Source organism: Phyllobates terribilis, unplaced genomic scaffold, assembly GCF_046119375.1.
Source record: "Phyllobates terribilis strain yellow unplaced genomic scaffold, ASM4611937v1 Scaffold_7__3_contigs__length_470593459, whole genome shotgun sequence".
In the NCBI taxonomy this organism is placed as follows: Eukaryota; Metazoa; Chordata; class Amphibia; order Anura; family Dendrobatidae; genus Phyllobates; species Phyllobates terribilis.
The window spans coordinates 179,288,659-179,309,971 of NW_027362767.1; the positions used below are offsets into that span (position 1 = coordinate 179,288,659).

Sequence of the window (21,313 nt, forward strand, 5' to 3'; positions counted from 1 at the left end):
CTAGATTTACCCACAGGAAGCTGGGGTCATATCTTAGGAACGGAGAGGCACAGAAACAAAAGAAAAACATCTCCGGATTCAGGAGAACAGCGGCATTTCTACCAGGTAGAAAAAAATATTTATGGCAAGTAACAGGCCTTTAAAAATGTTTGTGCATAGACTGTTACCATAGAGAGATATAACTCTGCGTAGAAGCTTTATACACAGAATAGTTGGATATTTTTAATCAAGGTGCTTTGCAACATTGGCTTTTTTATACAATGAAACCATAAAAATGACTGCCAAAGGAAGCATAGCATTTATCCAAAATTGTAGGCTTTTTTATGATACTAAAACAATACATGGCCTTCCCTCAGAGACCGATACACAATAGATAACTGTTGGCCGAACGATGCTTTGGCCAATCATTCGGCTGGTTCCCGCCATACATAGGAGTGCTCGCTCCTTTGTACTCTACAAGAGCACCATGGCCAGACTTGTGTGGCAGAAGCCTATCTCACCAAGAACAAAAGGATTGTCACTCCAAATACAGACATGCCAGATCCTTATCTTCCCCCAACATCATCTGTCAGGGTAGAGTCTTGAGGCCCCCATACACACCGACCATTGACCAATCCCGTCGATATCAGAGGGTTCGACTGACATTAGTCTAATGTGTATGGGAGCCTTTAGGATATATGGGGGGGGAGTTGGGTCCTCTCCCCTCTGTACCTGTTTGTCACTTTTAGGGTTTTCATTGTAATTTCTATTTGTGTTTTGTATGTAACCCCTGCTCATGTACACCATGGAATCAACGGTGCTCTAAAAATAAATAATAATATTAATAATGATAATCCAACTACCGTGAACCCCCTTGATCTGTGAGAGGAAGGAAGAATGAAGCTGATCTGCGTAAACATTCCAGGGTCCACTCCCTGTGGTCATACCCCACCAACCATGAAACATTGAAGGTCTATATCCTAATGATATAAACTATTTTTGCCCCAGGAAATTACATTATATGAAAGAGTGACTACAACCAGTTCAAATATTGTCACAGTTTTGATAAAAATGGGCAGAATGGTCATATTTATGGGCATCTTCTGAATTTTTTTTTGATAAATACTGTTTAACACTCTGAAGAATCATCTTAAAAAAAAAGGAACTTCTTAAGAAATAAACTGTAATAATCCGCAGATCTTATGACTGTAAACACCTATCAACAGAGGAGAGGTGCTGACAGTGACCATCTGCAAACACTGGGCTTAGTATAAACTATAACTCGTGCCAGCTCTCCGATAACGGCTGAAATAGTCCTTACCTAAACATAGGCAATGGACAGGATCGGGAGTGAAGATACTCTTATACAGTATTTCTCATAATTCAACCATGGGATCAAGTCTAGACTGGGATCAAACGACAAAAAATGCATAAAGGCCATGTTTCCAGGGTATCCCCATAGCTTGGACTCCCTCAGAGCAGCCAAAGCTTTTCTTTTGTACTTCAGTTTTCAAAGTAAAGATCTTTAGCCCAGAACATGGACAGCTCAGACCAAGAGAAGTCAACATATTTTCAAGGGGAACCTTACCCATTGTGCTCTGCAATTACCAATAGAAAAAAAAAACATTATAAAATAAAATGTATTCACTTAGAAAAATGAATTTAGAAAAAAGCATGGTGCCTACAGTGAAACATGGTGGTGGCAATGTCTTTATGTGGGGCTGCATGAGTGCTGCTAGTGTCAGGGTCTACATGTCATTGATGGTATCATGAATTCACAGATGTACTGCTCTGTATTGATAGAGAAGATGCCGCCATCACTCCATGCCCTTGGTAGATGTGCACTTTCTAAAACACACATCTGTCATATTTCTGAGGAATATCAGGGCGAAAGTGATTTAGTGGCCAAGTGTTTCCTGATCTGAACACAATCGAACACCTATGGGGAGTTCTGGACAGACAAGTAGTCATCACTCTCCATCCAAGAATCCAGGCTCTAAAAGAGGTCGTTCTTAAAGAATGGGAAAAGGCAGATGTTGCAATATGTCACCAACTTGTTGAATCCATGCATAGAAGACTTGGTGCTTCCCTTAAAAATCATGGAGGTCGTACAAAATACTAGATGTAGTAGTTTTTGATGTTGGGTGTAAAGTAAAACTGAAGATTTTGTAAATTAAGTCATATTAACCTTACTTTCATCCTATGAGTTAAAAAAAACATTTGAAACTCAGTCTTGTCAAAATTTTAAAATTGTTCTTGTGTTCAGTGAGATATTGAGTAAAATTTTAGTTTTCAAAAGGGGTGTACTCATTTATGTTGAGCACTATGTATATATATACACACACATTTGTATGTATGTTTAGCACCAAACTGTATGAAGTTAGAGATACAACAAAGATCGTGGGCTCCCAAACAGAACAGGGCTTCCCACCTTTGGGTGTTGATTACATAGACTTCATCCTTTTTCCACCTGAAACAACCACAAATTTGTTTCCCAAAAAATAAAAAAGGTTAAAAATTAAGAATATGTAAAAGAGTTATAGAGGCTAAAATAAAGATTGGCAAAGGAAAATGCATGGTACGTGTGGTCCCTATCATAACTCGGAAATGGGTCCTTTACGCACCAATGGAAAGTTGGTCGGAAATCCCAAACAAATGAATCGAGAATTTCAACCACCTCTCCAATGACATTGGTGCGCACCAGTGCTCCGTTCTCGCAATGGTTGTAGGACCCGCACCTACTATACATTTTGGTGCAACTTATGGGTGTATTCCTTAAATGTACCAAATTGGAAGACGCTTTAAGGGGTTATGATATTGTCTTCTTATATGGCAGAGGATCATTTTTGGCTTCTTTAGGCCTCAGGGTCACACAATAACCTCTGCATTCCTACACTTACACCACTGTCTAAAGCTTGTAAATGTAAGATTTGGAGGAGATTTATTATATTATCCCACGGCAGCCAGTATTTCACCAGTTATTGCAGTTCTTAGTTCTGGAGGAGGACTATGTTTACTTGCACTTGACAAGAAGCAAGATATAGCAAGACAGGTGCAAGAATTCAGGAGGTGTAGTCTTCACGAGGCATCAGCCTGCTTTTTTTTATCACATTGTGATATATGGGCACAGCATGGCAATATAATATTTACCAGATACATAAAATATCTAGCATCTGGATTATCAGGAGGTCGTAGGTAGTTCTAATTGACTCTGCAAATTCCTCTGGTCCATATGGCCACATTTTTTGGAGGTGGAAAAATTCAATGAGTTTTTCAAGATGAATCCACTTGAGGTTTTGAAGGAATTATTTTTTAATTATTGTTTTTCTTCCTTACATTTTTTTCTACAAGAAAACACATCCTACAGTACAGAGTAAGAGGACAGGAACCATGGTACCATAAATAGGAAGACCCAATCCTAAAAGTCAATAATGACCCTTTTACAAGCCTTGAAACATTTCCTAGGATATCAAACCAAACCAGAAACTCCATTTTCAAACAAGTGTTTCGGCGTGTTTGTCCCTCATCAGTGCAAAGCAGGAGAACTGATTCTATTTGGGTTCTCCTGTTTTGCACCGATGAAGGGCAAACACCCCAAAACACGTGATTGCAAATGGAGTTTGTGGTTTGGCTTCTAATCCTAGGTCAGATGGAAAGGCTCGTTAATGTGTTGATAGCAATCCTAAAAGTCAATATTGACCCCTTAACAAGCCTTGCCACATTACCTAAGATAAGAAGACAGACACATGTTTCGGGGTGTTTGCCCCTTATCAGTGCAAAGCAGGAGAACTAGTTCTATCAGGGTTCTCTTGCTTTGCACCAATGAGGGGCAAACTGTCACGGGTGTGTCAGAAGTGACAGACAGTCGCACTGCAGTTGGTTGCAGGAGATCTCTACTTTTGGCATTACAGACAACTTCTTAGAGGCTGCCTCTAGGACCCAGCGGCTACCTTCCTCTGGCTAATTAACTTCTTGGTCTGGGTGTATAAATACCTGCTGTGTATTAGAGGGAGGTGCCAGTGATATTCATTACTACTTGTGAAGGCTTTAGGAAGAGCTGTACTTCTTCCTCTCTGGAGCTTGAGGACGTGTGCGCATTTGTCTGGAGTCGTCTAAAGCTAAGCAATTTCCCCCTGTTTGTCTACCCTTGTTGTCTATAGTGTTTAGTGGAGATCGACTTGTGCTCATCTCCTCCCTTCCCTAGCCATACGCCAGGGAAAGACAGGGCGAGGCATGCGTGCGGCGATCGGTGAAGAGCAATACAGGGACGTTAGGGGAAACAGGGTGACGCTAGATCAACCTAGGAGGTCTCCACTTCCCCATTTCCCTAGAGTCTGGGCTCCCTTTCCCTCTTCCCTTTGTGTTGCATTAAGTCTTTCCCACACTCTGCGTGACACAAACACCCCAAAACAAGTGTCTGCAAATGGAGTTTCTACTTTAGCTTCTTATCCTAGGTCATACAGCAAGACTGGTTAAAGGATTGGTAACAATCCTAAAAGTAAATATTGACCCTAATAAGCTTAGCAGCATGACCTAGGATAAGAAAACAAACCAGAAACTCCATTTGCAGATATTTTGTTTCAGGGTTTTTGCTCCTCACCAGTGCAAAGCAGGAAAACTGATTTTGACTGGGTTCTCCTGCTTTGGACTTATGAGGGGTAACCACCCTGAAACACTTGTCTGCAAATTGAGTTTCTGGTTTGGCATCTTATCCTATTTCCTTTGGCAAAGCCTTTTTTTCTGGCTTTTAGAATTGTCATTTCCAATAATCATCATCTAACTTGCAATCTGAAATTCGGGTGGTAAAGGCTAAGAATTCTCAAAAGTTTGTGTACATTTTAGGCATAAAAATGACTGCATTAAAGGAGGCTGTATGCAGTTTGCGGAGTCCAGAACAGCTAGTCTTTTGATACGTTGTCCTCAATTTAAGAAAACTCTAATCTCTTTGCATACCTTGCCTTCAAAACAAGTGCGGGGCCCATTCTCCCATGCCCCCAGAGCCGACCTCACTGTGCCTACTGACAGTGAAACAACACAGCTGGTGGAAGACAAGTCCGCCCCATATTCCCCCGTACCAGTAAGCTGGGCAAGAATTTCACCTTTATAAACGGATTTGTTTTTCCCTATACTAGGACCTAGCAGGTATCCTGCAGCAAGTGCTGAAGGCTCAGGGGGTGCACACAGCGGGCCAGTTAGTTTTGGAGCAGGCGCATGGGATCTTTCACTGTTGATATGTTTTAGGGTGTTTGTGTTTTTTGTTCAGTTTACATGCCAGAAAAAGCCAGGAAGAATTGGTTATTTATAATGCAGATGGGACCGTGTCCCTTTTATGTCTTTAAGGATGGAAAACGAAAAATTCCGACAACTTAACCCTCAATCGGCAGCTTTATTTTAGCCATAAACCACACTTCTGTCAGTGGGATTGGGAATCTCTCAGTTCAAGTTTCTTATATAAAACTCTGGTCCTGTAGACCGCTCTAAATGATCTCTGTAAATGGTCGGAAACCTTCTCAGTCTCAAAAAAAACCTACATAGTTAAAGGGGTTTTCTCATCAGCATAAATGGGAAAAATTACAAAAATGCTAAAGCATCTTTGCAATTTACCTCTTATTAAAAATCCTCTCTGTTGTCAAGAACGCAGGGATTGTTATTTTCATCGCTCACTACTTGTTGCTTTGGTTGCTGGTCACCTCTGCAGCGAATCAGGGGTGGTTGGTTTCCTAGGCAAGAAGCACAGGCTTGCAAGCTGTTTGCGACAGAGCTTGTGAGCGCTGCTCTGAAGCTGGTTGGATCCGGCAAGAGGCAAAGCATTGCAGAGCATACCGTGCAGGCCAGAAGCGAATCAATGCTGCTGGGCTGAAATGTCAATCATCAGGAGCACACAGCTCCCTTGCAGGCAGGAAGACAGGGGACAGGGGAGCAGTATACTCCTGAATATTGAACATGAGAACAACCCTAAAAGACAGAAAAGAGAGGACAGTTGGGGATGCAGCTGCAGTTTCTCTTTTTCAGCTAGCTTCTCTATCTTTGCATTGGTTGTAACAGAGAAGGGGGCTGGCTTAGCCATTAAATATAGCCAGTGAGCCAGCACCCTCCACACACAGCCATGGTCATGTGTCGATACAGGGAATACCATCCTATTCCGAGGCCAGGAACACAATGGAAGCTCCAAACATGAGACAGGAGTGGCCACCTGACAAGCGGGACACCTGAACTAAAAAATAGCAAGTTATATACTTTGTAAAGTTTTTTTTGTAGATTTTTGGAAGGTGGACAACTCCTTTAAGTTGTGTATGTCTTCATTCCAGAACCTCTCCTGGTTCCACAGGTAATGAAGTAGGAAGAATATGAAAAGAATTCCTCAAAAATATAAATTTTTTCACAATTTTTGAACAACCTGGAAACCCTAAACCTTCCATCTTGTGTATCATAGACTTATAATTTGGATTTTTTTCCAAAGCTGTGAGCCAGACGGTGAATCACAATTCCGGATGGCAGACTGTCGAACACCAATTTCCGAAATCACAGAGAGAGGTCTGTACATTGCCTGCACAATGCTTTGTAGTTTTCTCTGTGAGATTGAATTGTACATCACACTAAATCACTGACAAGTGTTTAGTAAAACAGTTATTGGTAACTGTCGCCCCGGTTCGCACAGTCTGTGCATTGTGCAGTATACCAGCTCCAATGCCTTGACAAGCAGACGGAAAAAAAACAGAAAAGAACAATGACGATTACAATTACTCCGTGTTAATCACCCTTGCAGCCACTTTAAAGGGTTTCCGCTCGGCTGTCTGTACTCGGAGACCCCATGTCACATTCCACGCAGACACACAGGGGCCACACGGCTCCCGCTAATCCCAATATTTACAAAATAATTTGAATTTAATTGGACTTTCTCGAGGGAAAATGCACAAGAAATCCATAGCAAAGGAGCAGCGAGGAGATCATAATAAGGTCTCTTCCTAAAAGATGCTTTGTTCTTAATCACTAAACCCCATAGGGAATTAAAAAATATTCAAAAATACCATATGTTAAAATTACACCAGTCTGAGAGCGGTCTAACTCGGACTCAGCCATGCTGTTAGCTGGAAAGAATTGCAAACCTGTTAAACTTTCAAGTCTAAAAAGCAACATAAAGAAAACCTATCACCTGCCATAAACAAGTGAATTTTCCCTTGGTGTAAATGCCGCTGTTCTCGTCCGACAATGTTTGTCTTTTGTTCCTGCGCCTCTCTGTTCCTGAGATATGGCCCTCTCTTTTCTGTATAGAAATCTAGTTTTTATAGCCAAGTGGGTGTGGTCCTCAAGAACACACCCACAGAAGGAGAATCACATCCACTTGGTTAAAAAGACTAGATTTATATACAAGGAAAAGGAGGCCATTTCTCAGGAAAAGAGAGGCGCAGGAAGAAAAGAAAAACATTGCCGGAATCAGGAGAATACACCGAGGTAAAAAGGACATATTCTTGACAAGTAAAAAGCCCTCTTTAAGATTTCTTGAAATAAGAGAAGAGGACTTATAGGTTTAAAAGAGGCCACTGTAGTCACAGAATGAAGCATCTGTTTGATATTCAAAACCTGTGGAAAATCTCAAATCTAATAGAATAGAAGGGTATGTATATTTTTGCGACATTTGTATTCACTTTTATGCATCTTAAGAAATGAAGCAACTTTGCTAATAGTTTTTCAACTGTTTGGTGTACACAGCTTCTGTGCAAAGCTATGTGTCTCCATTGTAAGTGACTACAAAAAAATCTGTAGCTGATCAGCTCTTTCAGGGGCATTGCCCTAATATCAAACCAGGAGGAGGTGCCTTCACGTAGACAAACCCTTATAGTGGAAGGCTTGCACCATCCTGATCACTAGCTAGCAAAAGTTGTGGTGCCTGGGGAGAGGAAGAGTCTTGTGCAAGGCTACCATTCCCATAAGGAGTTTCCCAAAACTAGCAAAACGTCTCTTTCACGCATATATGAATAAGTGATGGCCATTTGTGATCCACTTCTTGGGGTAAATCTATGAGAATACGACTGTGGTTAGTACAAGAAGTAGTGAGGGGGTTCACACAAAGAGCAACTTGTCTTTTTGGGCTACAATGTCAGTGGGTGGTCAACTATTAGCCTGCCAAAGTCTGTTTCTCTCAAATCCTTTCATTACATGGACAGCACACTGATTTAGACTGGAGCTGTGCAATACCTTAGGTCCCCTCTGGGGGTGTGTGGCGCCCCTGAGGGTTCGGCCGCCACAGGGACGCTGCACTTTTCTAATGGAGTGTAGTATTCCTCCTCTGAGGTAAGAACAGTATGATAGTCGTGACACAACCTTTGCATCCAACACCACATTTCTCCACCAGAGGGAGCTAGTATGCACCAGGTGCTGCTCCCCTGGTTACAGGGAGACTGGGGAACACAAAGTGGTAGGAACCAGTTAGTGGGTGAGGGTGGAGGACTTACAAGTTAGTTACACTTTAGATTTCATATTTAATGAAAAGCCATCTTTAGTCTTGGTCTTTTGCTGGTCCTTGATAGTCAAGGTCTTTCGGCTGTTCTCTGTGCTGTCATATACTGTGTGTAAATGTGACCTCCCTCCCGGAGTGCAGATCCTGTGTGGGCCAGCACCGGCCTGGGACACAGCCCTCGTACCCCGGCCTTGGGACGAGGGACAGCTTGCAGACCAGGAATGTCTCAACCCGGCCAATGACCAGGACCAAGAAGGCCCGGAGCTCAAGAGTGTGGCTCCATAGCAAATGGGTCCCGGGGAGGATGCAGACGGAGCGGAGTACGCCACCTGTCCTCGCCTAGCTGATCTATTTAGAGGGATTCTAGCTGCAAGAGGGGTACTGGCCCCCAACACCCGACCTCGTCACTCCAAGTCCTGGTTGGGAAAGCCCGGTAGGCCCAGAGGATCCCACCGGGCAGCGGATGGAGAGGAATTGCCACCCGTGCCCTAGTTCTGAGAGGAGCTCAGAGGGAGACCCGGCCTATCTACACACGCACAGACGGGAAAGGGAAAGGTCTGTAGTGCAGGAACACTCTGGTGTAGGGTCCCGACTGAATGCTGGACTTCCTCGGAGGTAGTCGGACCCCCGTCCCTGGCAGCCGCAGGACTCCGCGGGGAGCAGGGAGTCGCCTTCCCGCTGTCGTCTCTAAGTGAGTAAAGCCTTGGAAGTTCACCCCTATGGCCTCCGGACTGTTCATTCTGCGCCATGCCATGCGATGCGGTGCCCGTACTCCCCACACTACTACCCCCTTTCCATCCTGCCTGCCTGCCCCGAGGCCTTGCTCCACCTGTGGGGAGCAGTGAGAACTTTGGCCACCGTGACACCAGGCCTCGGTGGACTGCAGCGGCGCAGGTGACCCTTCACCAGGCACCACAGGTGGAGTAGTCGTTAAATAAGCCACTCAACCTGGACGAGCCCACAACATCTTCCTTTTCATGTGACGGCCCTGAGCACGGGTCGGGTCTGGGCCACAGCTGCACCCCATCTCTTCAACCCGATGCCGAGTCCCCCATCACCCAGGGTAAACTCAAAAAAGGGGCTCTTTCGAGAATGAGGCGTCAGAGGTGCAACAGAGAAATTGAACATTAGCAAGTGAATTTATCAAGTACTAGAACATTTTGGACCCTAAAAATGTGTCCTTTGGCATAATCTTGCATATCATTACACCACTTGAGTCACATTTTTCGGAGTCTAATTATTAAATACTTCGGATGTTTTCTACACAAGTATTAAGCGTGCGAGAGACAAGCATGACCAGTGCGACCATCTGATATGATCTCCGGGAGGCTTGGTGTTTTCATGGACTGACAGATGTTAGTTTGCACAAGATATTAGTGATCTGTGCTCTTCGAAATCCTTTAATTGCGCAAGGTACTGATTGTGTTTCCTGCAGTCTGACACACCGTGCTGGTATGCGTTATTCCAAGGGCTTGTACAAATCAGGAGCCATCAACCTGACAAGGTGTCAACCTGCCGACGGAAAGCAGGGTAGATGTTTCTACTTAGACGTCAGAGGGTGGATTAATCTGAAGGCCACGGCTGTAGTATGCAGACATGCTATTGTATACAAGGTGCCATTTCAATGAACCATCTGCCCTGATATTTACCTTGGAGTCTGACACGCAGGACTTGACATGACATTTCCATCAGGTACCATATACTTGGACAAAGTTCCTCTAATTACATCATTTCTGTTCCTAAATCTGGTGACCATATTTGATGAACAGGGAGAGAGCTTCTAGCTCTGAAGGACTGAGAAGTATCCAAGGAACTGAGTAAAGTTTCTCCTGTGGGGGCGCTGTGGTGTAATTGAACGCTTGTTGCTCAGTTCTTCTTGCATAGGTTACAACTAGAAATATTGGGAATTGATTCGTCCATCAGCCATGTAAGGAATCGGTGGCCACTGGATTGGATCTGTAAGAGCTAACTCTTACCTGCTGTCATCCTCAGTTCTTCTTCTGATTAGTCGGCCTGGCATGATATCAGGCCACAATGATGACATAGCACCAGGCCGGCTAATCAAAAGAAGATCTGTAGATGCAGCCAGGTAAGAGGTGGTTCACAAGGCTCTCGTCCAGAGGGCACAAATTACTAGGGTGGTGAGAGGACTTAGTTGTGTGAATTAATTTGTATCAAGCCTACTAGGTACTTTTTTTAACAAAAAAAACTGAACTACTTTAAACAGGACCTATCACTTGCCAAAAAGTGTTTTGCTTGGTGCAAATGCGGCTGTTCTCCTGAATCCGGCGTTGTTTTTGTTTTGCTCCTGCGCCTCTCCATTCCTGAGATACGGCTCCTTCTTCTTTGTCTAAAAATCCAGCCTACTTAACCGATTGGGTGTAATCCTCAACTCTACTCTGTGGGTGTCTTCTTGAGGAGCACGCCTAGTTGGCTATAAAGGCTAGATTTATATACAGGGAAGAAAAGGCCATATCTCAAGAACGGAGAGGAGCGGGAACAAAAGTAAAACAAATGCCGGATTCAGGAGAAAAGCACCACTTGTGTCAGGTGAAAAAAAAGACATATTTGTGGCCTCTAGGTTACGATTCTGGAGCTGAAGAGGAACTAAAGAATCTGCTTGTTTGAAGTTGTCCGCGCTTATGTAATGCATACCATTGGAAAGCACTGCATTGTTACACACGGGACATGGTCCGTTTACCTAGTAAGCAATGTGCAGACAGACAGGTTACCCAAAAAAACATCAAAACACTAAATTCCAAAACCTCTGCACACTAATCCTCCGACTATAGAAAATGGCCACTAAATGGCATTACTTAGAGTAGACTAGAGAAGGTCCTAAGCATTGCAGATGCGCTGTTCTGTATAAATCCACGACCCGGAGAATGTAACACGACTCTCAGTGGAAACTTCTAAAGAAAGGACTAATCCTGAGATCAGACGTTCCCTCTTATCTGCTGATGTACCTGAAGTAACGCGATAGAGGAACGTGATGACTAAAGTAACAGTCACGTGTGGCAAGATCAAAGCCCCAGGCGAAGAAGTAGGTTGGCGGAAACCTGCCAATGTTCCGGGAAAATTACTGATTTTTTTTTTTTATTATTCTCATGAAGGCTACCATTTGTTGTCCTCAATTCAGCAATTCAAGCTTCAGTTAAAGTTTTAAGCCATGTATAAACTGTTTTACGGAGTCAGAAGGTATTTTTTGGAGAAGTCTCAAAGAGGTGGCTGCTCCTAGCCAGTAAATAAATGGACTGCGTGGAATTTAACAGTGCTGGCTTTCACCAAGTATGAAGAAATGGCCAAAGACTTGAGACTTTTTGCTTGCAGAGACCATTGATTTCAGTGCCAACGATATTATACATAAGTGGTGCCTGACTCCTCAAACCGTTCATGGAGGTCAGGCAAAAGTCACAGTTTCTATCCCTTTTGGACCAGATTATATTGCAGGATAGCGGCAGAAGTCAGTTAATTTGCATATAATCTGTAATAAAAACTATAGCTACTCTAGACATATTTTTGCAAACTGTATTATTAACTTCTGAAGACCTTTCAACTGTCCATCAAAGCGTACACCTGGAATAAAAGAACTCCAAATATCTTACAAATATAGACAACTAACCAGGGGTCACGGGTTCAGCAGGGGTCTTGGGCTAGAGCCACTTAGTAGAAGGACAAGCTGGCTGGACTTAGCAGCACTTGTATCTAAAAAAGTTCCTTGTTCTAAAATAGAAGTGTTGGAGGAGGCAACACGAGTGAGGAACGTGGTGTATCTAAAATGAACATCAGTGAGGTCAAAACGCACATAGTTCGGCAAACATATCAAAGACCAGAAAAGTTATTTGAAAGTCGCTGCCAGCCACAATGTTCCAGGAACGCAAACTCTCTTTAACCATGTCTTCACCAACAAGGCCGGCTACGGGGGTAGACATAGGAGAAGAGACAACAGGAGAGAACTCTTGGAATAGAGAAGACCTCAACAATAATAATGCCAGTAACGTGACAATGATGACTGCCTAGACCACCGACCAACAGAAACAAGAAGACTAAAACAAAAGGCCAAATACCGCCCAACTCAGCAGAACGTAGATAGCCCATGGGCGAGAGACATCAACCAGACTGTTCCCAGGAAGAGGGAAAAGTTCTGCTATGGCCCAAGCTTAGTTCACCAGTGCTTACCAGCTATCGACTGTTCAGAGTCCACGCTGCCCAAGGTTCAAAAGGTCGCACACAAGGATAAAGCATTAAAGCATGAATGCGGTTTATTGTGTCAAAGCATTTCAAGGTTTCCAAACCTCTTCATTAGGACCAAACCACAATGATCATTGTGGTTTGGTCCTGATGAAGCGACACACAGGGTACACTTTTTAATAAGTACCCTACCTTACTTTTGCTTCTGTTCTACATCGTGGGGATTGCCAGGGAATAAGTGTTCAACCAGTACCATAATATCATTATAGGGCATAATTTTAAAGGATCCCCCATCATCCTGATTCCTACTTTCAAAGAAGAGACGTCATCGGCAACTGACGAAGCTTGCCATTTGTTCTTGGGCTCACGATGGCATGGACTGCCTGTAGGTCAAAATAGGCACTGCAGGCTACCACCTATAACTGAAACAGGTTGCATTGTACACCATGTTCTTGTGCACTTTGCCTGTGTCAACTTCTTGGTAGACAGGATAGGCAGAGTTGGCACTTGTACTTAAAGAGGACCTGTCACTTGCTCAAAAAAGTGAGTTAAACACTTTGTAAAAATCCCTCAGCTCCCCTGACTCTGCCAATCTTTTCCATTTGCGATGGATTGCTCCATTGCAGAGATATTCAATTTTTTCTTCAGGAGTGTACTATGTGAAATCTCTACTTTGCAGTCCATCTGGGTGTTTCTTCAGAGTCTTCTCGGGGAGGGGTGCGATTTCATCCATCACTCCCTGATGTTGCCAGTCACAGATCGGAAGTCTGAGACAGATTCACTGCTAGATCAGCTGCTGAGCTGTGATTGGCAGCGTCTGGGAGGGAGGGGTGAAGAAACGCCCAGTTGCACTGCAAGCAGAGATTTCACTTGCTGCGCTCCAAAAGAAGCAAATGTGAACATCTCTGCAATGGAGCGACGCAGAGCAAAGCAGAAAAAAGTGGCAGAAGCAGTAGAGCTCATGGATTTTTACAAGGTATTTAACTCGATTTTTTGAGGAAGTGACAGATCCTCTTTAGGGGGTCCAAAAGGCCCATAAGCCCTTCAGCTACAGAGGTGGAATCAGGCATGGCACTTTTTACAAGATTTACTGTGCATACAGTATAAGTCATTAACAGAGCTTGTCATTCTTAGAAATTCAGTGCCAGGGACCAAAACATTTTTACAGTAGGTCTAGTAACTCCTGCTTGCCTTTCAAACACCAGATGTAGGGTTAGTCGGAGCAGTGACACTTGGTATTACATGACATGCAGTGATGTCACACATCACACATGGCTTTTATGACTCTTGTCGTTTAATGATGGGAGGGAAAGTCTGCTGATTCCATTATACCACAGGGAACAATACCGGATATTAGAGATAGAGGGGCATGAACCGCTAGAGGAAATGGAAACCTCCTGCAGCCTTGTTATATGTGGCATCCACTCTATACACACAGCACGAGTCTTCCTTACTCTTCCCTCATCCTTCCTGCTGTACTGCAGTTTCTCTCGTCACTTTCTCCATTCAACCCTCTAAACAGCAGGTTGGGAGGATGGTATCATTGTGTTCTTTTTAACAACCCCTACACTATGGCGCCGTTCACTGGGCACATTCAACCAAAATGGGAGTCACAAATGGCTGATCTTCGGTGTGCCAAGTGCCAGACGTTGACCCATCTGACATTGATGACCTATACTACCAATATCTAAGTCCGCAACAACTTTTTAACTCTAAATTAACTAAATATATACGCTGTATGAAAATATTTCCAAATAACTTTGAGCACATGGGTAGGTCTTTAGTAGTTTGCCCCAAAAATGAATTTCTTGACGGTCGTACTAATCAGTTTTAAACTGGAGACTGGTACTCAATCTATCCCGAAAATGAACTGTTATTGACAAGCAATGGCTGGAAAACTGTCTTGTAATTATTTACTGATGGCTGGTAAGGGTCTATTCCTAAGATATAGCCTTAAAAGACTCAACCAAACCTGACAACAGACCAGTGACAGTTTATACTATTGATGGAAACTGTCACCAAGGTCGATTATGAGACCAAACCTCTGAAAAAATGCTTTACAATTTAAGGCTGCCACACACAGTAAACCAACGCCAGCCGAACCTGCCGATAGCGGTATGCTCAGACTACAGTCTACTGTGTATGGGGGCCTCCCAAAGTTAATGTCCGACTTCAGACTGCCAATCCTTTTTTACCCGGAGATATAAGCCAGAGATGTCTGACAGTGGTTCTCTCTTAGTGTCCATATGCTCCTGTGCATGGGGGAACCGGGGGAGATAGCTGCTGGCCGAAAAATCGGGCAAACCATCATTCAGCCAATAGATACCTCTTGTGTATGGGGCCCTTCAGTTTAGCAGAGGCAATCCAAATGCCCAATCCTTGTATCCCCACCCTACACCAGATGCCTGGAGGCCCTCCCTCCATATGCACATTAGTTGGTTGGCCAGTCCCGTTAATGTTTGTCGATTCTGAGGCTAATGGGATAACTCTTGTTAAATGGCCTATGTTATAATACATGAGGCTGACGAAATCTCACGTCAGTTTTATCTGTAACCTATCTAGGCATCTACTTTACCATAGATAAGACAATGACTTTATTGTATTATAGACGCGGTGAAACGCCCTTACCTTCTGTGAATGCTTCCCACTGATACAGACGACCCATGAACTCCTGGTTATTAAAAGTTGAACATTGTAAAGTTCTTGCGTCAAGTTGACCGGCTGGGCATGACTGCAAACAAACAAAGGAATAGATTTTATTCTTTGCTGTAATGGGAAAAATGTCCACAATCAGTAAAGATATCACATGTTGATGACTACACTCAAGGAAGTCGATTACTGTACACTCTAGAAACCCATGGGCGAAATATGAGACAAAAGTAGAAACCACATTTTAAAATACAACATAATCGAGACAAAGACCTCATCAGACCATCGGCAAAAATCAAAAGGACTAGCCCATTGTGGTGTGAAGTTTTACCACCTAGAACATAAGGACCTAGTGTTTGTTTCCATGACTGATGGGCCAATTCTGAAGATTCTGTTGGCTAATAATGCTGTTATACTCGATAGAGACATCTGGCACCGGTTTATGCCACCCAGTGTTGGACAAGCTGGGTCGTCTTTCCTGGTCAGACTCTTTAGCAAGGCAATTTTTGCATAGAATCCACTGCATTCTAAGAACTTTATTGGTAAAGAACTTAATGAACCTATCATCAGAAATTGATTTATTGTATAAATCACATTTTTGTGTTAAATTTATTTTTCAAATATTTTTGACAATGTTTTTTTTTAACGTATCACAATCTGTATTAAAAGTAAAAAAAGCACAACTCTTGCAATTCTCACATTGGCCACTGGGGCTTTTTAGACTCTGACTTCCTGTTATTTCATGAAATAACACATGTACATTGGCAATAAACTAACTCCACCCCTATTTTTTATTGAAGCATCTAATGAGCGTGTTCAAAGGTCATTGTAAAGGGGGAGCTGAGACATCGCCTATTGTGACTGGTGGATCCTGTGTTATCAGCTGTGTACAGAGGAGTTAGCTATCAGTGTAATCCTTCCTCTGATAATATGGAGCGTTGTAGTAAATTCTTCCTCAAAGGTCAGAAAGTGCAAGTCTAAAAAACCCCAGTGGGCAGTGTGAAAACCGCAAAATTACTATATTATTATTATTATTCATTGCAATGCCATTTTTTTTTAAATACATGTAACACAAAAACCTGATTTAGACAATAGCTCATTTTCGGGTGATAGCTTCCCTTTAAAGAAACTGTCCACAGGAAAGGTGGTAACTCGTTGATTCATGGGGATCTCACCACTTGGACCCCCACCAAACCAGAGCTCTGCAGTGCATAGAGTGTGCACGATCAACTGCCACTCCACTCAACCATGGCTCTGTAGGATCAGCCATTCTCGAGATTGGTGGGATCCTCAGCGATCAGAAAATTATCATCTGTCCTCTGTAAGACATTGGGATGTGTTCATGGTCATGACCCATTAAAAACAGAAGCTATGATGCTAAAGTGCCTAATTGTCCCCACACACGTTAGACAAGTAAGACGAAAGAACTGATATCGGTGGGATTGTCCAGCAGTCTAATGTGTATGGGGGCCTCCCAACTGTGCCCCAACAAATGATGTTGGGAGTGAGAAGGATCTGACATGTTGGATTTCCAGGGCTTGATCTTTTTGATCTCCTGTGAGGTGTCGAGGGGATAGCTGTCCACCAAATGATCATTCTGTCAACAGCTAGATCTTGAGTGATGTCAACAACAAGAGGATCTACTACTTCGATTAGAAAAAGCTAGCCAGCTTTTAGGACTTGACAGAACTCTCTAATTGCTGAGTGTGAGAAAGCTTTGTGGTTGTCCCAGGGACTTTCGCTGAACACAAGGTCTGGGTATTACACCGCCTACAAACCCTCTCAATACAAGGAATCACAAACTGTGATGGAGATTTTAAGAAGCTGAAGCAGACGGAAGATATTTCCCAACTAAGTCTTTGTGAGAGAGGCAAATGCAAACATGTCAAACGTGAATTATAATTAGGTCTTGTTTGAACAATGCAGAGGGCCGCTCACAGTAGACGTATCCAGTTGCATTTATACCGACTGTCACATAAATAGTAAAAATGTTTACAGCAGCCCACAAATAGGATATTTTAAGTCTGGAGCCATCAGAACATGCACAAGATGGGACTCTTATTTCTCTGCAGTTCACCCCACGCTGAATTCTAATACACCAATTTGCCAAATACCAATGTTAATGCCAACAAGATGGCTGCTGTGAGGTGAACATGTTACGCTGTTTCCGAAACTCCCATTGATTTTATGTGAGTGTGAATAATCATCTGCCAGTAGCAATGACTGATATCTTGAAAGACTTAAGCCAGCCATACGCATTAGATGGTTGTCGGCCAAGCAATGGTTCATCAAATCACTTGGTCGGCGGCAATCTCTACACAGAACAAAAGAATTGGCGGTCCGAAATCGGACTTGCCGTACCCTTAACTCCCCAGACAATCCATTGTCTGGGGCCCCCATACACATTAGATGGTTGTCGGCCAAGCAATGGTTCATCAAATCACTTGGTCGGCGGCAATCTCTCCACAGAACAAAAGTATCGGCAGTCCAAAATCGGACTTGCCGTACCCTTAACTCCCCAGACAATCCATTGTCTGGGGCCCCCATACACATTAGATTATTGTCCGAATCCGTCTATATTGCGGGTTTGGCTAAGGTTAGTCTAATGTGTATGGAGGGCTTTAGTCAAATTGTTTGGGTCTGCTTACCATCTATTCTGAATACCATAAAACTATAAGACCTTCTTTTGTTCTCCCTACTATCAACTATTTAAAAATATGTCACTGGGGAGCATAAAGACCATTACAATATCACGGCCATCTGCCCAAAGCTCAAATAGTCAGAATTTGGTGTAAGATGAGCAGTGGCAATTAAGAGTTGAGCAAAAAGATTTGCAAGACCCTGGACTGGGTTCCTCATAGTCACACTAGGGCAGTGCGAAATTCCTTGCCCGTCATTCGAACACCAACATACTGGATGCCTCTTGTGATCATTTGGCTCTGCCGATGTCATGAGGTCTAGCGACTAGGCCTCACATGATGTTATAACATGTGAGGTTCCTAGTAATCACAAGAGGTGCTCGAGTGCTTCGAGGAACTTCACACAGCCCTACCAAGGAGTACTGACGTGGATCTTTGACAAGGGTCCTACAAATCTTTTTGCTCAACTGTACTGGAAATTAAAATGTTGTGAATAAGGAAACTTTTAGATGGCCAGGACCTCATGTTGTTCTACAGAACTGGACCAAACTCATCACAGGATCTGAAAATGATCTAAGTCCAGTTCTATGGCACTGCGGGAGGTCCGTTTATTGTAACACTAAGAAAACAAACCAAAAGGAACAATATTTAGAAATTCTTGCAGACCATTTATTGTTCATAAAATTTGCTGTGTTATATGAACTCTAGTAATTAGGATGGAATAATGCCATACCTCTTGGGTGCATGACTTGTATTGCTTCTTTGGACCTGCACAGTGAAATTCTTTTTCTGTTCCAGGATTATATAGAGAAAGTGGAACATCAGAATTTTGATGTTGACTTTGCCTAGGGTCTTGTCCTCTTTCAAAGGTAAGGGAGGGGTTTCTTCCCAGTGAAGCCCAAGCATCTCCTTGCAAAGGTCTGGATGGATGGTCTCTGTAAATACTCGGATATGTCCTGCTACCATCTGTACCATGCCTATATGGACTTTGTCTTTGACTACGGGGTCTAGGACGGTGTGATGAATCAGATTTGTGACCGTTTTGTTCATGTTCGACTCCTTTATCACTGGTGGCATCAGAAATTTGTGCTATCTCCTCATCGTAATCTTTCTTGAACGCTTGATGACTACCTATAAGTTTTCTCATTACAGTATACATTCTCTGACCATTTATTTTGGATTGCATTGGTTTAGAAGTCTTTGTCAATGGTGGAGGTTGAGTTGAAGGCATCTTCTGTTCCAGCTTTTCACTGGCCCTTGTAGTCCTGGTGCTAGTTCCACTTTTCTCATTTTCAGTGAGATAAAGTGGATCATCATCTTCTCTTTCTGTCTCAGGATCCCAGAGAGCATCCTGGGTATTGGTGTCATGTCTTTGATGGTTAATAGATTGTCTTCCACCTTCTCCACCAACAAGTGACCCATGTTCTGCTGATTCTCCTTCAAATTGTCTATGGTGAAAATCATTCGGAGCTGAAGAATTTGCAATTTTTTCTGGCCAGTAAGGTTGAGGAGGCTGACTAGATCTCTTGGGTTTTTTCAAAGATGAAGCACTCTTTTTCGAAGACACATCAAGAAAATCAACAGCTTTACCTAGAGATTCACTACCATGTTCTCCAAGGCTGTCTAATGACTTTTGTGTTGCTGTTAAGCCCTTCTTTCGCTCTCTCTTTGGGCTAACAGTAGTGCCAAAGTTCATTAACTTGTGATGTCTCTTAAAGCGTTGCGTTTCATCTTTTTCAGTATGTAGGGGCAACGCAAATGGTACTTTTCCATAACCATATCTCCCAGGCTTTATTATGTTTCTTACACGAGACCTATGGGAAAAAGAAAGAAAAATCAAGATCTTTACTCCCATGCCATGAATTACGTCTAGGCACAAATAAATATGATGTTCAACCGATAACGATAATGAATGTGCATCACTTGTTACGAAACGCAAACCCATGACTCAGAATAATGGCCATGTTATCATTTGACCAAAATAAAATGCAAAATCCCCTTTCACCTCATCCGTAATTCTTGGCACAAATGTCGTGCTCGCAAAGGAAAACAGATTCCGTGAAGGAGCTGCCCATACAAGGCATTAAGAAAGCTGAAAGGATATTTAATTGCTTTAAACCAACTCTCTTAGTATAGAAAAAAAAGTGAAAGAAAAAAAAAAGTGAAGTCGAAATTTCCAGCACTGACTTTAAATAAACAAGATTGTTATCCGATGTTGGAATTGCTTTGGCTACTCTGTAAAATCACATCTGCTGCATTAAAAACGTATTAAAAAGTCGAAGTTCTGAAAACTAATGTTTCATTGTAAAGAGGCCCAGGTTTTATAGTCTGACAGTACAGGAATTGGACAATAAGTTAACACCAATAAATATATGTTATTATACCTCAAGACAGCTTAACTGTAGGTAAAGAACTAGCATAAAGCCAAGAGAGTAAATATTTTATAGAGGATTTAGTCTACGTGTGAACAGTTCTCAAGGCTAATAAAAAAGATCGAAGATATATTAAAAAGAAGATTTATCATGGAAAATAGACCAAATCAGCTATAGCTAAAGGCATAGATAAAAGACCAGGGAATAAGGACTCTAAAAAGGACTCTCAAGGCCCCAAGCGTTGCCCGAAGTCCCCAATATCAATGGGTTGGGTCAACAGTCTATTTTCTATGGGGCCTCAAACAGATTATTGCTGGGAGAATTAAAAATCCAGCATGTCCGATTTGGGACTGCCCCTCCTTTTGTTCTCTAGGGATAAGTTGTCACCAGAAATGTCTGGTAGCGGAGCTCTCATAAAGAACACAAGAGCGTTTCCTCGAGAGAGTGAGCTCTCTTGTGTATGGAGGAGTCGCGACAGAGAGCTGCCGATAAACCATTATTTGGCCAACAGCTAGCTAATGTGTATGGGGGGATTTACTCCTCCACCTGACATCCTATGTCAGTGGTTGTCTTAAAGGAGTTGCCTCATAAAGATCGTCTTTGTCTCCATGCCTTTGTGTATGGCATAAGAGGTATTCCTTTAGTTGGGACCTCTAAAAGGCGTTCCATTTAAGTGACTTCCCCTATATCTGGGCTGCTATTCTGCATGAATGTCCATACAATGTAAAACTCTCAATCCAAAGGATTATGACTTGTAAACATAGACCATTCAGATGTTTGACATTTGAGACCACTTTTGGGTTCATAAAGCCATGGTTGTAAAAAGAAAAACTCCTCAACAAAAATCAAACTAAGTCCCCCAGTAATCCAAGATATAAAAAGTCTTCATACCCTGTGATACTTGGGCAAATCCCCTCAAGAGAGGGCAGTAATGCATAGGGTCTTACCATTTTAAAGCAAAGGCTGGGACCCCTCTTTCTAAAGGTATCATTGCAGTCATACTGACTACCTCCATGGTATGAACA

At 42.8% G+C, this 21,313-nt stretch overlaps 1 protein-coding gene across 3 annotated transcripts in view; it reads right to left on the reverse strand.

Annotated features, from left to right (window-relative positions):
- ADAMTSL4 (ADAMTS like 4) overlaps nucleotides 1-21,313 on the reverse strand; it is a 201,108-nt gene that overhangs the window by 129,800 nt on the left and 49,995 nt on the right. For all 3 annotated transcript variants that reach the window (XM_073639550.1, XM_073639549.1, XM_073639551.1), the window contains exons 4-5: nucleotides 18,650-19,730; nucleotides 15,257-15,359 (exon numbers count right to left, since the gene is read on the reverse strand). In XM_073639550.1, coding sequence (XP_073495651.1) covers nucleotides 15,257-15,359; nucleotides 18,650-19,730 — 1,184 coding nt within the window. The remainder of the gene's footprint in view (nucleotides 1-15,256; nucleotides 15,360-18,649; nucleotides 19,731-21,313) is intronic.